General features: G+C 32.7%; 1 protein-coding gene across 1 annotated transcript in view; it reads left to right on the top strand.

Moving 5' to 3' along the window:
- The window catches only part of LOC150097399 (proteasome activator complex subunit 4-like), a 646,748-nt gene that overhangs the window by 300,801 nt on the left and 328,935 nt on the right, over positions 1-17,012 (top strand). The window contains exons 23-24 of the mRNA XM_090407543.1: positions 6,622-6,677; positions 9,933-10,031. Coding sequence (XP_090263669.1) covers positions 6,622-6,677; positions 9,933-10,031 — 155 coding nt within the window. The remainder of the gene's footprint in view (positions 1-6,621; positions 6,678-9,932; positions 10,032-17,012) is intronic.

The following is a 17,012-nucleotide window of genomic DNA, read 5'->3' as shown; positions in this document are numbered from 1 at the left end:
TAATAATTATTTCAGAATTTCATGTTTTGTTTGAAAGGATGTGTTCCTATCTCATAAATTTCTATGAATCCCATGATGATATTTATTAACATGCTCACACTGGGCTATATTAGTATGTGTTATGCATTTGAGGATAGCTTGCTCGACTTTGTAATATGTCCTTTCTTCTTCTGATCAGTTTTTTTTTTTGGTAGAATTTTCATGTAAAACACTAATATTTGCAAAATGCCTTCATGGTATAGCTATGCTTTTAGAAATTTAAGAATATGAAAGAATTTCTCTTAATTATTAGTGAATTATAGAACCAGAATACACAACTTTTTTCCCCTTCTAATGTAACTCTGGTTTATCTTTAGAAAACACACATAATTTGTAATGTGCACGACAGATGGCAAACTGGAAGTATGAGGTAATTTGTTGCATTCTGCTCCATGGACAAATACTGAACAACACAGCTTGTGTTGTACCTAGTATTAACATGTTAAAGAAGAGAGATTTATGAAACATGTTATTGTGTAATGACGTCTCTGACTTGCATGTGCGTAAAGATTTTATTAAGATAAAATATTAACTTATAGACCTACATATTTTTGTGATTATAATTCTTTTAGTAAAATGCAATTGAGACATGAACTGGGTGTTAGTAATAAGTTATTTAATTACACTAATGTCTCATCAGCTGTAATGGCTAACATCTGCACATGAGATATCCAATATGATGGATTTTGATTTTTTTATGGTGCAAAGACATCAAGGGTCATACTGCACCAGGATACAGGTCACAGCAGTACATATGGTAATTGGTTAGTGGGACAGTCACAAATATCCATGTTCCTAGCAGGATTCGAACCCATTATGATGAACGCACAACTGGAATTATACTTAGGGTCATGTTATTTATTTATTTAATTTTTTTTAAAATTTAAGATTTAGGTAAATATTAAAATTATAACCTTTAAATGCTCTTGTTTCGGATAAACATCTTCCACATCCTTGAAATTGGTATAGATTTGGCAATGAAAAAATGCCTTGCAAGACTAATTAAACAATCTGTAAAATTTGGAATAACTGCAACTAAGCAGCATCATTTGTTTCTCCCATGTCACGACTCCAGATGTTCCTCACTGAAGAAATTAAATGTAATCCATTGATTTCAGAGATGTGCTAGAATTAACCACATGTAAAGATTGATGTTTACTAACTTTACCATGTTTTGTGTTCCTTGCATGATGCTTCTTCAGAAGAAAAAAAAAAAAATGTAATTTAGGACTGTCAGCAAAGGTTGGTCGATTGGTAGAGCCTCTGCTACTAATGGCTCATGCAAAAAGTTAAGCACGGTTAGTGGTTGGAAGGGGTTCAATCGTTCAATGCTGTTGGCACACTCTCCCTCGATGAGTCATTGGACTCCCTGGAGGTGTCACATAATAATAATAATAATAATCAGAACCAACTGCAACATTCAAACAATGGTGACAAAGTAAAATGGATAAAATAGTTAAGCAATTATGTGCATGTTGCTGTATCATTCACATGAGGTATTATTGAAACAGAAACCATGATATCATATCCTGACTCTCTGTACTTCCATTGTTTTATGAAAGGACCAGATCTGATTTTGATTATGTGAGGTAGGAGTATATTACATTCAGATGCCTCTTTGAATTTCCAGATGTTATTATCATTAGCATTATAGACCATTGTGGTTTGCTGCCAGAACAGTTGATTATCTTCATTGTTATCATCTGGCTAGGACCTAGGAACACCTGGAAGAATTTATACTGTACTTAAAAATGCAAATTTACACATCCATTTTATTACAGAATTAGAAGACAGCAAGTCTCTCCCATTTCTAGGATCAGGATCTCTGATTAGGACAAACTTACATATATTGCTTACAGAAAACCAGCATGCACTAAAACAACGTACCATTACCCATCATGAAAATGTGTAGTAAAACCCCTACACGATAGTGTTAGATCTGAAATAGGTGACTTCAAATTTTACATGACATCACCATTCCAGAATCTAACAATTAACAAAAAAATATATGCATACTTATCTTTTAGTGCAGTGTAAACATAATTTTTTTTACAAAAAAAAAAAATATGTTTTTTTTTTGTAACAACATCTTGTATGATAAACTGTGAATTATGTGAATTTAAATTAATGTATCTGTATGTCTAGCATGAATGTAAGTCAGCAAAAGGGACAGATATGAGAGAAATCATTAGTGAAATATTATAAAGGAAAGAATATGTATTATTCAGCAACATAGGGCAAAGATCGCCCTAATACTATAAGAGCAGCGTAAGCACCCGAGGGCATCACATCTGAGAAGACATCATGATGCATACGTTCCCGGAAACAAGAAGTCCCGTATGTTGATCAGTGAAGTCACCCAGCCTGAGACCAATGGGTGAGACGATAAGAGAAATTCAAACTCGGAAAGGTGGTGCTCTAGGGGAGTGTATAAAACCCGCGACACGGAAGTAAATCATCCCATTTTTTCTTGTTCCTGCATTTCTCTTTGTGTGCTCCAAGAGTTCATCGCAGTTCAGCTCTCATCTTTGAGGGCTGACTCACGAAAGGATCCGGCATGACACCACAGCAGATTTCGGCAAGATCAACCGTAGGCCATCAATGAGAGGGCAATCGATGTAAAACCTTAGCAGAGAGATAGGCCCAGCTCAGGTAAGCACATGTAACCCACGTGGCGATAAGATCGAGACAACCAGAATCGAAACAAAGAAGAAAGGACAGAAGAAAACCGATAAAGAATAGATAAGTACTCTCACTTGTTCTAGCCCCTTTTGAAAATTGACTAACAGTGTTAAGAGAATGCATCTTAAAATTTGTAATGGAAGAAAGAGTGAAGAACTAAGATTTATGTAAATGACTATGCTTTTGAAATGAACTTTAAGAACTTTCAGTTAGATAGAGATTCTGTCGTAATTAATCCGAGAGAGATTATAAATGTGTTAAAAAGCCTTAATGTCCAATTGAGCTGTAATTAAGAATGTATTATATGTTGAGTTATTGAATTTGCTAACATTTTGAAGTCAATGCATAATTGTTTTAAGAGCGAGAGGGTGAGAGAAAGGTAGAAGATTAAATTAGAATTGATAACTACTTTAACTTGTATGGCATTAACCAAGAACTGGTTATCAGAAACCAGGTAGATCAGTGGTTAGAAGGGACATGAGATAACAAGACATTATGGACATTTATGGTGGAGAGATGCAAAAGACTGACTAAAATGGAAGCAACATGGAGAGGCATTCGTCCAGCAGTGGACCGAAGAAAGCTCCTGATGATGATAAACAAATATCTGTGTATAAATGATTACACTCCTGCTTATTAAGTTACACTACTTTGCTCTTCTAAACCATGAGACTATAATGCCATATTCACAACAGAATTGCAAATAGTAAATTATATTAAGTGTTGCATATAGCTAGCTTTTTAAAAAAATCCATTTTGAGGACAAAGACAAATTCATTACTGATTTTACTCATAAGGCCATTCTAGAGATTGAATATTATGAATGGGAAAAAAAATATTGTATCCTTCTGAGTGGTGGGAAACAGGTTCATCTTCTGATTATTTAGTCAGAGGGTTTCTCTGATTTTATAGCAGATAGCAAGGTGACTTTGTTCAGACTTCAGTAAAGGCACAAATATTGTTAACTTTAGCAGTTTAATAGAAACCAGTTGATGTTCACAATGCATACTTAATCATATTTAAATCTAGCACAAGCACATTTAGAACCTTTATATCTAATTGTCACATGAGCTTATTTACTGAGATTTCAAAAATAATTCGAAATACCTTACCATAGTTTACATTTACAAGTTAAACTTTCAATTTACAGTCTTATACTTTAGTCCTTGTCAACTTGGTGTTAATCATGGCATATATTCCCAATAAGACAGTCCCACTAAGTCTACAATTAGTGTAACCGAGGGAGGGAATTTCCTTTTTCTAGTGAGAGTACTCATTCATCTATGAACAATCTCTAGAAAGTTCATATTTACTGCAGATTTGATATCATTACCTTTAATTGTAAGTGGCACTGTCTTCCAGAAAAACTTTGTACACTGCATTTCATAACTCTTCGGCTCTTTATGAATTCTCATGTTAAAACTTTTCTGGTTTTATGCCCAAGATGTGAATAATTCATTACACAGTTCCCTTTTCTTTCTGAGACGATTCTTCATAATGAAGTTTTGCTCCTACAACTCACTTGCCACATTTTGCTTAGGTTCTGGCTCCTTGTTATTAGCCTTGCTCATATGTTTCTCTCTCTTACAAGGAGTTACTTGTGGTATTCAGCATTTTGAGACTTCCAGCCATCACTCCCTTCTGGCACTTTCTCTCTCTCTCTCTCTCTTGAATTCTCTGCTTTTTTAATCCCTTCTGAAAAACTTTATGTACAGAGGGTGTATTGAAAGTTGTGATAATCACCATAAAGGAATTCAGGTAGAACCATGTAACTTGTACACTATTCTACATATTCCCCATGAAATGTTATACACTTGTTACAATGCTGCTGCATCATTTGCAATCCTTGGAGAAAAAAAAAGTCTTTCCCTTGTTGCACAAACCATTCATTTTTGGTCTAGCTGTTTATCAGAACTTTTCATTCATTCCCCCTTCATTTATCTTCTTGTAGCTATGATTTGTGTATTGTATGGCTTCACAACTATTACCTTGCTCATTTGCATAATCATTCACATTCAGACTTCCAGCCATCACTCCTTTCCCCTTTTTTTTTTTTTTAATTTATATATATATATCTTCTGAAAACCTTTATATGTATATCTTGATGGCCATGTGATTTGCACATTTTCATTGTATGGCTTCACACCTATTACTTTGCTTATTTGCATAGTGAACATTTTCTTTATGCCTTAAGGCTGAGTGGCATAATGATTCACATTCTGTTTTCTTTTCTTTGAGAATTCAGATATAGAATGATTCATTCTTACAATGATAATACCTGTGTAATGAAATGATGCATGGTTAGTAGATAACAAACTATGGAATTTAATTTGAATTCAAATTGAATTTCTTCACAAATAATGCTAGTCTGGTTGGCTGAGTCGTTAGCATAACCACTTTCCAGCCAAAAGGCTGTGGATTCAAATCCCACAGTGGGCATGGATGTTTGTGATTGTCTGTGAAAAAACTAGTGGTGGTGGGCAGTAGGTGTAGTTGCAGTTCGTTTTAGTTGGTGGATTGAGTGATGGAGACAGATAGTTGTAGAGTAGGTACCCTCCCTCAATGAGTCTTTGGACTCCCTGGAGGTGTTATGTAATAATGATAATAATAATAATGTTGTTAATTCATGTTACAAAATACAGCTGTTGGGAGCAATCCTGTGTGAAGTACTGCATAAAATTTATTCATATTTTGTATTAAAGCTAGAAATTAAAAAGAAAGGAAAAATATAATGAAAATAGCAGGAAAGAAAGAGAACAAAAGAAATGCTGGAAAGTCATGCATTATAACAGACCATAAAGGATTGACAAGAGCCATACATAAAGCACATAAAACAATATGAAAAAGTGCAAATGTAAGTAATAATGGGAGGCATATTAGAAAGAAAACATCTAGAAGAGTATAAAAATGAAAATTCAAAGTTAATGTTTAATTTTCAAAATGTTATGTTAGCCTGTATTAATGCCACTTACTTGAAACCTAGCTGCTGAACTAGCAGGAGAAGAGAAAGTGATCAGACAATTTTAACTTATATAAAAACTTTGGTTTGAAATAAAATTAATTAAAAACTAAATATTACAGATAAGCAAGTTCTGAAAAAAAAAATAATAATAAATAAGGGAATGAGCAGATGGCATCAATGGCAGAATCATATTAAGATATTACAAAGAACTTGATATGATTAGCATTCAGGAATGTGTGAATAGACCTAATCTAAGATGAAATTTTATGCTGGCAGATTATCTGGATAGTTAATTGTGAACTTAAAGTCTCACAACTAATAAATTATATATTTATCCCTTTTCAAATTTTTGCACTGAAACTATGTATACTGTTATTTCTTGTGAATGACAACAAGTTGATAAAAACATACATAAGAAGTATGTGGATTGCTATTAGAAGTTGTGCAGTAATTTTATAACTTATGAGATGAATAGAAATTGAGCCATGTGAATCATGGTTTTGCCATGCTTAACAACATATTTCTGCGGAGTTTTTCAGATTGTTTTTAATATTAACTCATTATTTAGGAACAAAAAATAAGATACTTTTCAAAAATGCTTAAATGTATCTCCATTCAGGATATGTGTGTTAAATTCAAAAAAACTTTTAAGTAATTTAATAACAGTTAGCATTTACTGCTGCAAAGATCTTGTAAAGCATATTTATACTCAGTTCTCATAATAGCAAATGGCTAAGGACCAAAAAAATAGTTTGTTATAACAGATTTTGCTGTAGTGAATTTCATTTAGAATTATTAGCATTGATATTAATTTGTCTTTTGGCTGGGACTTTTTAGTTTGTCATGAACAGGTTTTCTTTATTGAGAGATGACTGTTTATGTTAAAGAAATATTTGTACTATTTTTTTTCTCATTCCATAAATTGATCTTTTTTCCAGCACACATAATGCATTCTTGTGAAGATGATACTAAGTCATTGTTTCTTATCATGAAGGCAAGTGTATATTCATTGTTTAGTAAATTTTATTTGGATTTTCAAACAGAAAATATAAAATGTGTAGTAATTATATTTGACTTATTATTAGTAATTTAATGTGAGAAGCACAAGTGAATTGCGATCTCAGTAATTTAATGTTTTAATGCAGAAGACAGTTCTAAAATAATAAACAGCTTTTAACTGGTTTTGTTTGTTTGTAGTTTATACATTTCTTTGAAAATGGTTTTATATACTAAACCAAAATATCAATGTTAATAAATCATTTAACTCATGTAGGTTCTCTATTTCCACTTCAGAATTCTCTTACCACAATAGTTTCATGATTTTATGGTGTTTGTGTATGCATTGTTAGCAAGTGCCAGGACATATGGTTAGCAGCTTTCTTTATTCTTTGTGAAATCTCATAAAAGAGATGACAACATTTTCTTCTCTTTGAAATTGAAATTTTTCATCCTGTGTAACATGTAAACCATTCTGAAAAACATACAGTTACTTGACCCAGTTGTGCTGGCTTCATTACTTTAGTTGCTTAAGCTGTAATTTGGAACTGAACCAAACCAAGTTCTTTTACAGAGATCTTGGTTTGATTTAGTTCCTTGACTTCACACTGTTGCAGTATTCAGTACAAATGCATAGAAATGGTATACTGAAAAATGATTTCTTCTGAACAGCACCATATTGTTTTTGATCACAGTTCATCAGATGTTGCTCTCTTGTCTTTAAGTTATGCCAGAGCAGAGTTTTAATTTCATATGGTAATGAACTCGGTGTACCAAATAATACATGTTCATAGGTTAGCATATTCGGTAGACAGTTTTTTAATGCAAATTATACCTATGAAAAGTTGCAACATTGGTATGAGATAATCTGGAAATGCTGTGCAGAGAACAAGCAGAGAATTTTTATCAGCAATGCAGTGAGTCATGGGACAAAATTTATTACACCAGCTGCCACAACTGAAATTTCCAAAACTTCTGGTCAGTTTCCCACTAAATCATGCAGTAATTCACTAAACTAAAGCAGCCAAGAAACCCAGAAGAAAGCTTTGAGTATCTTCCACATCTACTCCATAAAACAAACCTCTTGTTTGCTTTCAAACGTTTTTGAGCCACACACATTTGTCATCAGAACCAAAAAGAATCCTGGATCCATTACACATCTTCCATAACAAGATCAACCAAGAAGTATGAGATAAAATCCAGAAAAAAAGGGGAATACACCACCCACTACTCTCTGCCTTCCTTGCCTAAAAATGCAAAGCAGAAAAATGACACATTATTTTTTATGTGAACAGTACTGAAGAATACAGCAGGCTGTTCACACAAGAAGAGAGAAAAATTGCTTTACTTAAATTACACCTAGCTACCATTGGACTAGATAACATCCATTATGAAATGAACAAACATTAAGTGCCAAAGATCAATTACTGTACCTGTTCACTAGAATTTTCTCTGAAAATGCTTTTCTGGATATCTGGCAAAATATGAATATTGTTTTCGAAAGGCAATTACCGAGCCAAATTAATCCATTAAACTATCAGCCAATTGCTCTGACTAGCTTCTTTGAGAAGATTCTGGAAAAATTAGTTAATGCTCGTCTTTTATGGTTTTTGGAGAGAAACAACCTTTTCTCCAGAACACAATCTGACTTCTGAACATATTACCAACATTGACCATCTAGTCTGACTGGAAGCAACCGTTCAAGATACCTTCCTAAAACATAACCACTTAGTATTGATTTTCTTGGATATGGAAAAAGTATACAACACTGCTTGGAGATTTGAAATATTGAAAGACCCACACAACTTTGGTCTCAAAAGGAATCTTTTCTTTATCAAGACCTTTTTATCAACTGATTCTTCCAAGTCTGAGTGGGGACCTCTTAACTAACTGTATACTGAAGGACTCTCACAAAGTTCAGTTTCAAGTGTCGCTCTTCAATCAAGGTGACTTCAATAACCAAACAACTTCCTCCAACTGTGAATAATGCATTCTATGTGTGGATGACGTTACTAATCTTCTGTCAATCATGTAATATGAAGAGCACAGAAAGATAGCTACAGCACTCCATTGACCATCTTTCATCTTTCAAAAATGAGTGCTTGTAAATGGATACAGATTTTCACAGCACAAGACAGTTGTGTGTGTATTTTTGCTGTAGATGTGATCTTAACCCCATTCAGAACTTAGACCAGGACATGCTTTAATCTCAGCTGTACAGAAGCCAAGTTCTTGGGGCCCATATTATACAAGAAACTCTGTTTCCTCTCTCACATGTGCTGGCTGCGAGATAAGTGCCATAAAGCAGTGAACATCCTTCGCACCCTATCTTCCACCTCTTAGTATGATGACAGATGTTCTTTGCTTTGACTTGTGCACTGATTAGATCAAAACTTGATTATTGGTCACAAGTTTATGCTTCTGCCAGAGAGAGAGTACCCTGAGATGGTTGGACCCTATTCACCATCAAGCCATAAGAATAGCAACTGGAGCATTTCAAACTTCACCGATCCGTAGGCTATATATCGAGACAAATGAACCACACTTGTCACTTCAACGTCAACAGCTGTACTGTATGCTCTGAAAATAAAATCTCTGAGATCATCCGATGTGGTCAACTATTTTTTGCCCAAGATGGGAGAAACTGTATGACACTCATTAGAATGCCATAAGAACCTTTGGTTTGCAAACAAAAACTTTCTGACAAGCTCTAGATATTGGAGTAGACAACATAGCTACTGCATTATTCATAAATACCACCATACAGCTTTTCTTTCTGCGGACTACCAGGCATTCCACATTGAAAGAACTGTTTACCAACAGCTCTTTCAAGCATATTAGGAATGCTCTGATTTTATGTCTGTCTACATGACAGTTCAAAATCAGACTCTCTAGCAAGATCTTTTGCTGTCTTCCCAGACAGCAGAATATCTGCCCAGATTCCACTAGAATGTAACTACTAAGCTGTGTACATTGGTGCTTGCATTAAAATACATAAGATTGCATCCTACCAAAGGTGCATGATATATTCAGATTTACAAAGTTCTCTACAGCCAATGAGATGTTTAGAGTTGCAGAAACATCCAGGGCTCTTTTGAATCCAACACATCTATCAGTTAACAGTATAGTTAAAACCCAAAACAAACAAACTTCTGAATTACTAAATTACACAGCCCTTGCATATAATATTCATTTGATATGAATTTAAATTAATGTTTCATATGGCATGAGTTCTTTATTTTCTATTTTCTAGATTTATCATAGTTTATTTTTTCACTGGGGTGAGTCAAAAGAAGATTTTGATGGCCGTTGGCGAGGTTTCCATGTGGTAAAAAAGGCTATGGAAAACAAGGTAAAAAGCACATGCATTTTATAATTTGGAATTTAAAGTACTTAAAATATTTTATGTCACAAAACATATTAATCGTCTTTTTTTGTTGTTGTTGTTGTTGTTTTGAATTTGAACGTAAAAGCTTTGATAGAAGTTCAATTTTACATAGAAACCATTTTACTAACCAAATTAGTTTTGAAAAGTTAATGTTTACTATCAGGATGCAAAACATTTTTATGAATTTATGTGATAAAAAAAAGTTTATGGAAAAGAAGGTAAAGTTTAAAAAAGTTCACTGTTTTTTAATTTAATTTTTATTTTTAAAGTACTTAAAATGTTTAAATTACAAAATGTGTTAATCATCCTTTTCTGTTTTGAACATGGAATTAGTCTTATTCAGAATTGACTAGTACAGAAAATCTTCAAGATTGCCGGAGTAGTCTTGCAAATTTAATGCAGTGAACTATAGTAAAAAAAAGTACCTCTTTCCTATCATTTGATATATTGGTCAGTAGTTTTTCCATGGCTTGATCAGAATAATTATGATGTATTATCCTTAATTTTCATTGTATGTATTTGTGCCACACACAAATACATACCTGATCCTCAGCAATTAATGGATGTAATGTGTTAAGACTTTGAATAGGTAAGAACTAAAGTAGATTCTTTTATCACCCTATTATAACTTTTTTGCTGATTTTCATGCCAAATTTGTTACAGCTGTTATGCAGTTTAATTATGTAGGAGTACAACATCATCTGCATAAAGCAAAGAGCTAAGTTTGATATCTCCAATTTTAATATCAGGTTTAATGCCACTTTCTTTCATAATATGATGCATGCAGATGATGAATGAGAGTGGAGATAATGTGCATTGTTGTCTTACCCCTGATTTTGCATTAAACTGTAAAAATAATCATAATTTACAATTCTGAATCTTTTTTACAATTATTTCTCTATGTTAATATATTATTAGTTTTGGTTTCATAACACATACATTGGCACTTACAATGTGCCCATTATTATTATTATTATTATTACTTGACACCCCCAGGGAGTTCAAGGACTCATCAAGCGAGGACATCTACTGTACAACTCTCCGTCTCCACCACTCGATCCATTAACTACAATGTACCATGATCATTTATACCAATGCCATCTACCGCCCATCACTAGTATTTTCACTGACAATCACAAACATCTATGCCCACGGTGGGATTCGAACCCACAGCCTTTTGGCTGGAGAGCAGATATGCTAACCACTCAGCCAACCAGGCTGGCATATTGATATTATTATTGCCAAAATGAAATGTAAACTATGTGAAATTGACATACTTATATTGATTCTGATAGTTGTATTACTTTAAAATTTTTTATTGTAATTTAAAATTGTTAAGTGTTCAGGTATTTGTGATGGTTTGTTTAAACATTCGGTTTACGCTGAGACAACATGTCGGCCATTATACGTAATTTCTCGCTTGCCATTTACATGGAGTGCACATACTTACTTAGGAGATTGATGGGTGATTGACAGCTGACAGGGAGAGCATTCAGTATCGAAATAACGAGAAAATCAAGAGAGTGCTAATGGAAGTCTAAGAATGCAGACTGGAGAAATTTTGTTCTTAGGAAGTTTCAAGTTTTACGTGACAGTCAGGAGAATATTAATAGAAGATTCCGAAAAGGAATTGTAGAACTGAGTCTTTAAACTGGAGGAGTTGAGACTGTTAACAAGTATTTAGTAAATAAAAGAAGATATTGATCAATGTTTTAATTGAATGTTCGAGGAAACACTGAATGGAAAGTTTCATCTTCTGTCTTAAGGACACAGGATTACTATGCAAAAAGCAATCGGTGAAATTTGAAACTGTGAAGTAGCTTAACATGAAGAGCTCAACTTAGATATGTTGTTTATGAATTAGTAGAAGAAACTTCTTTCTTTGGTACAAAAATTAGAGGTACAAAAATGCATCAAATAGAAGAACTGCAAGCTCTAAGAATATTTATACTTCAGTGAGACAGGAGGAATAATATTGTAATGCTATATAAGGGAGATAAAAAAAAAAGGTTCCCATAGAAAAGAAGAAAATTTTATATATTCAGAAAAGGTCCTAACAAAGAAACTGACTCTGATGAACATTTTTGTTGTTCTGAAAACAAGGTGTGAAGGCTTGTAGACGTGATTAAGTATATGTCAAACGATCCAATAATAGAATGCGTCAGAGAATGAATGATTTTAATCTTTTGGTTAAAAAAATCTCTAAAAGTGTAGATTTATATTAGAAGGCATTGGATCCAGTTAATTTTGTAGTTATTTATGTGATTTTATTTTAATATATATATTGTTTTAGTTTCATTAAATGTATATATTTTTTTATTTCGTCTTGAGTCAATAATTTTCCAGATTCTAAAAGAAATAGTTAAAGTCATTGCACCAATCAGAATTGAACCATTGTGTAATTAATAAACACTCAGAGTAAAAATCTTTTTATAGAGATTAAATGAAATAAACAATCTCTAAACAAACCATCTTGTGTATTTCTTTCAATTCTGATGACTTACAACTTAAATATAGACTATGTACTGCTCTCTATAATCTTCCATTTATCCCATAGTAATTATAGTAGTTTGAAAAATTTTTTTCTGAGCACCTTGTTGCCTTTTATAAATCTACAAGCTTAAGTACAGATCCCTGTCATATTACAGACCCTTGATTTCCCTACTATTTGTTGTTAAGTGAAAATCTGAACTCGACTATCTCTGTTTGGTCTGAACCCAGCTTCTTGTTCTCTGAGAGTCTTGTCCATAATTTTTCTGAGCATCATTTCAAGTATACTTGAATAAATTCTCACATTCAGCTTATTCCCTTTTTTTTATAGATTTTAACTATAAGACCAGACCCTCTGAATTATGCAGTGTAGCTGCAAAACTTTTATATCTCCATATTTTAACATTTCTGGTCAATTATCATCTACTATCATCATCAACTCCAGCTAGCTTTCCACATTTCAAGTTTTTGTTGGCTTTCTACCTTAAGCATTGATATGTACTTCTCTTTGCATTCTTCTTGAAAATGTTCTACTACTGTTCTGTCACTGTTTGTTTTGTTTAACAGTCTTTCGAAGTACTTCAAACATGTATGAAAAGATAGAAACAAAGTTTATCAATTTCACTGTGGTGAAAATTATAAACTTTAATTAATTGAATATTAATTAACATATATTTCATTTTGAGTATCAGAAAAACATTGTCAGTACATTAAAACTAGGAGAGCAGTGAGAAATCCAGATGTGGTAAATTACCTGCTGTAACAGTAGTGATCTTATCTACATGCAGTTGTGTGTGTGTGTGCATTTGTGTACAGATTGAAAACTGCAACACTTAGAAACTTGGAGAGGGGAAGAGAGGCACTAGTATTTAATGCAATTTCAATCAAATCCCAGATTTTGGGAATGGATAGTCAACTTTTGCAGTTAAGATTCGAATAGTCTAACAGGGCAAAGAGCTTTCTTTGAATGACTATTGTTGATGATGTTTTGGTGAAGCAATTTGGTATTATTCTCAAAGATTTCATGGTTAGTGTCAACTACACAACAGGCCTATCCTGACTTATAAGGTTTAATCAACTGAATATGACACTGATGTTCACAGATTTGCTTCTCAAATGAATAACCTGTTTGACTAAAGTCAGGTAACTTACCAGAACATAGGACTTCATAAATACCTGGTATCAATAAAAGGGTACAACTTGTATTAGGAGATAGGAATACCTGGTGTATTTGGTTCATGGGTTTGAAAGTGGCAGTGCAATGAAACTTCTTGAGAATTAGCATAACACGTTCAGAGGCCTGCTTGATATATGATAAAGGAAAATTTCCCATTGGTCTCTTCATTTTAATGCATTGATGATATTTTGTGATACTGAAAATCCGTTAGCTAATGTTCAATTAATTAAATACTTTATCCTTCTCACTCGGGCAACATGTTTCTCTCTCTTTGGGAATTTGATGGGTTCCTTTACATCAAATTACAAAAATTAAAATCCTTCACAAGAATATTACTGCTGAGAAATCCAGTAAATTGGGCAGAATATATCTGTAGCACAGCAAATAGATACAGTTGAAGAAATTTGAATATTCTTCTGTGAAATTGTGACATTTGCAGAGACCTCACCAAAACCAAACTTAAACTTCTGGATAATGTTACTTCATTAAATCAGCAAACAGGAAAGAAAATTCAAGGCATATTATGCTAGATCTCACAGAAGGTATGGTCATTTTTTATCTTTCGATATGAGAAGTAAAAGAATCTTTCATCCTCGTGTGGAGGCCATGCCAATCTTCTTTGTATTTTAGGATACATATCATGTGATTTCCAATATAAAGACCTCATGAAGACTAGTAAATGTTCAAACTCTACTAGGTTTCATGTACCTTTCATTTCTTCAGGAGAAATGCAAAAAATCAATTAGAATGTCAGAAAAGAGCCTCTTAAAGCATGCAAACTAGTGGTGAAAGAATTGATGTTAAATGCTTGATGAAATCATACTCAAGAGGTTTTGCTATGTGTAAAAGTGTAGCATATCTGAAATCTGCTTGTATAAAATATTTAATACTGAAGACCAGATTTTATTTAAAATAATTCCTTGGTTTTTGTTACTTTAGGGTAGTCTGTATATCATTTTGGACATTTCTTTGAATTTCCTAAAAAAAACTATTCCATATTCAGACAAGCAGTTTTACTTAATTCCACTCACCAGTCTTTTACAGTCCTTCAGAAACTATGCCATAATAACAAAATTTTGCTGTAATTTTTTTTTTTTTTTGACTTGGTTATAATAGTAAATTATACTTGCCAAGAAATCATATTCTTGTTTATTCCTTTACCCAAGTGTGAGCAAACATGGTTTGCAAATGAACTATCTTCATGACTAGGATACTTTTATATAGAGCCATTGACTTCATCACACCATTTGCCTCAATATCCCATAATTTAAAACACACTTCCTTTCTGACATTTTCCAGATACAAGAAGCTAAAAGGTGTATCAGTTTATTATTAAAATCCTCTGGATCAGAGATAGTTTTAGAAAGTTTTTTTTTTACTTAATTCCAAATTAAATTATACTTGCCAAGAAATTAAATTTTTGTTTAATCCTTTACCCAAATGTAAGCAAACATAGCTTGTGCGTGAAAAATAGGTAATTCTCATTATAAACAGGAGTTGTGTTCTCGAGAATTGCCGCATATATCAAAAACATATAAAACAGGAGACTAATAACATGGGATAATAGTAGTTTCCTTCCCAAACAAGAGATGCTCCAATCTTTCAATATTAATTTAATCTAAAATGCAGTTATTTTTCATGCACATTAACCTCCCAAACAGCTAGGACGTCTATAGACATCCAGCTAAATCTGGATATGATTCAGCTCACCTGTTAAAAGAACATGGATAAGAAGTGCAATTTGGCCATGATGCCATTCAGAAGGTGTGATAAGCCCTCACGCTGAAGAAAACACAATCGGATTTTCTCATGTTCATAGCTGTGTCTCAGTTGCCTATAACAAGAAACGCAGTTCCTTGTTCTATGCTGGGTAACTGGATCTTAGTTATATTGGATAGACTAAAAATATAGAAATTATTTATATTTTTGTTTTCTCTTTTTATTGTACAATACAATTTTAATGCCTGGACAAAATAAGATCCTTGCATAATTTCTAATTTCTTCACTTAAATATTGCTTTACCTTGGAGAACTTGGATAATAATTATCTTAGAAAAATATTATTTAAAAAAAAAAAAGAAAAAGAAAACCGGCTGCTGATGTTCCAGATTATATTATTTTTATTTATGTTCAAAATCATCAAAATCGAATAATACTTCACAGATTTCCTTAAGTACGCGCTTGATCGACTTTGCTTTATAGAGAATAACATAAAATTCTTTAATTATATCACTAAATTTTTTCTTTATATAGCAATCTGCTGTTCTTTGCACTTTCACTTTCTTGGTTTCCCTGTATAATTGGTCATTACAAAATGAAATTAATAGTTATGATTTAAATTTATATGTATATATTTTCTGCATAATTCATATTATGCTCCAATTTTTAAAGTAAGTGGTACTTTTTCTTATATTCTATCATTCAAAATATGTATATGCACATGCATCAAATGTGATATTTCGTTTCCATATTTTTACAGTAAAATTGGACTTTATTTCACCTTTGATAGTTTATCCCCCCCCCCCCTCCCCCCACTGCATCACTATCACACACCCGAAAACTGTAATGAAACATAGGTACGGTTTTTATTTAATTCATTATTTTTCTCTAATTTTCTGATACAGAAACCAGGTGGTGATTATTATAAATTAGCAAATTATAAATCAGAAAATATACATATTATTTCCTGATTATTATAAATCAGGAAATTATGTGATATTGGGTAATAGGGGAAATTAATATTTAAAATCATTGTCATCCTACAAATGCAATATCAGAATAAAGAAAGATGGAAAAACCAAACAAGAAATTTCTGCCTGTAAAATATTGAGATATTGCTTGAGGCTGTTTAGTGTGCTGCCTACTGGGCATGTTCTATTGTTCTGTTTCTCAGTGGGGGTTAGTAATCTCCGTTAGCTTACAGCTTATTACTGGGCAGAAAGGAATATTAGTAAGTATACCCAAGAACGCAATTCATTTACGAGATGGCAAGCAAATAAAATATATAAATAATGACATGAACATTTTCACCTTGCCAACACTCCACATTGATGTGATATGGGTTCCAAATTTCTTGTTTGGGAGATATATATATTTTACAAAGTTTTGTGATAAAAATTTTTGCTACAATGAAGTTCGACAGAATCAACAATATTGTCTTATTTCTGTTTCTCATGTGGGAGAAAAATGGTAAAATGTCACTCTTATAATTATGTCAGATGTTATAATGGCAAAAATAGTAAGAAAAAAGTCATTTGCTCTTTCTTCTCAAAACACAAA

Source organism: Typopeltis vanoorti, chromosome 17, assembly GCF_054136105.1.
Source record: "Typopeltis vanoorti isolate ZY-2024b chromosome 17, IOZ_Tvanoo_1.0, whole genome shotgun sequence".
Classification (NCBI taxonomy): Eukaryota; Metazoa; Arthropoda; class Arachnida; order Uropygi; family Thelyphonidae; genus Typopeltis; species Typopeltis vanoorti.
Note: the sequence above shows the minus strand (reverse complement) of the source record. Positions and strands in the feature narration are given on the sequence as shown.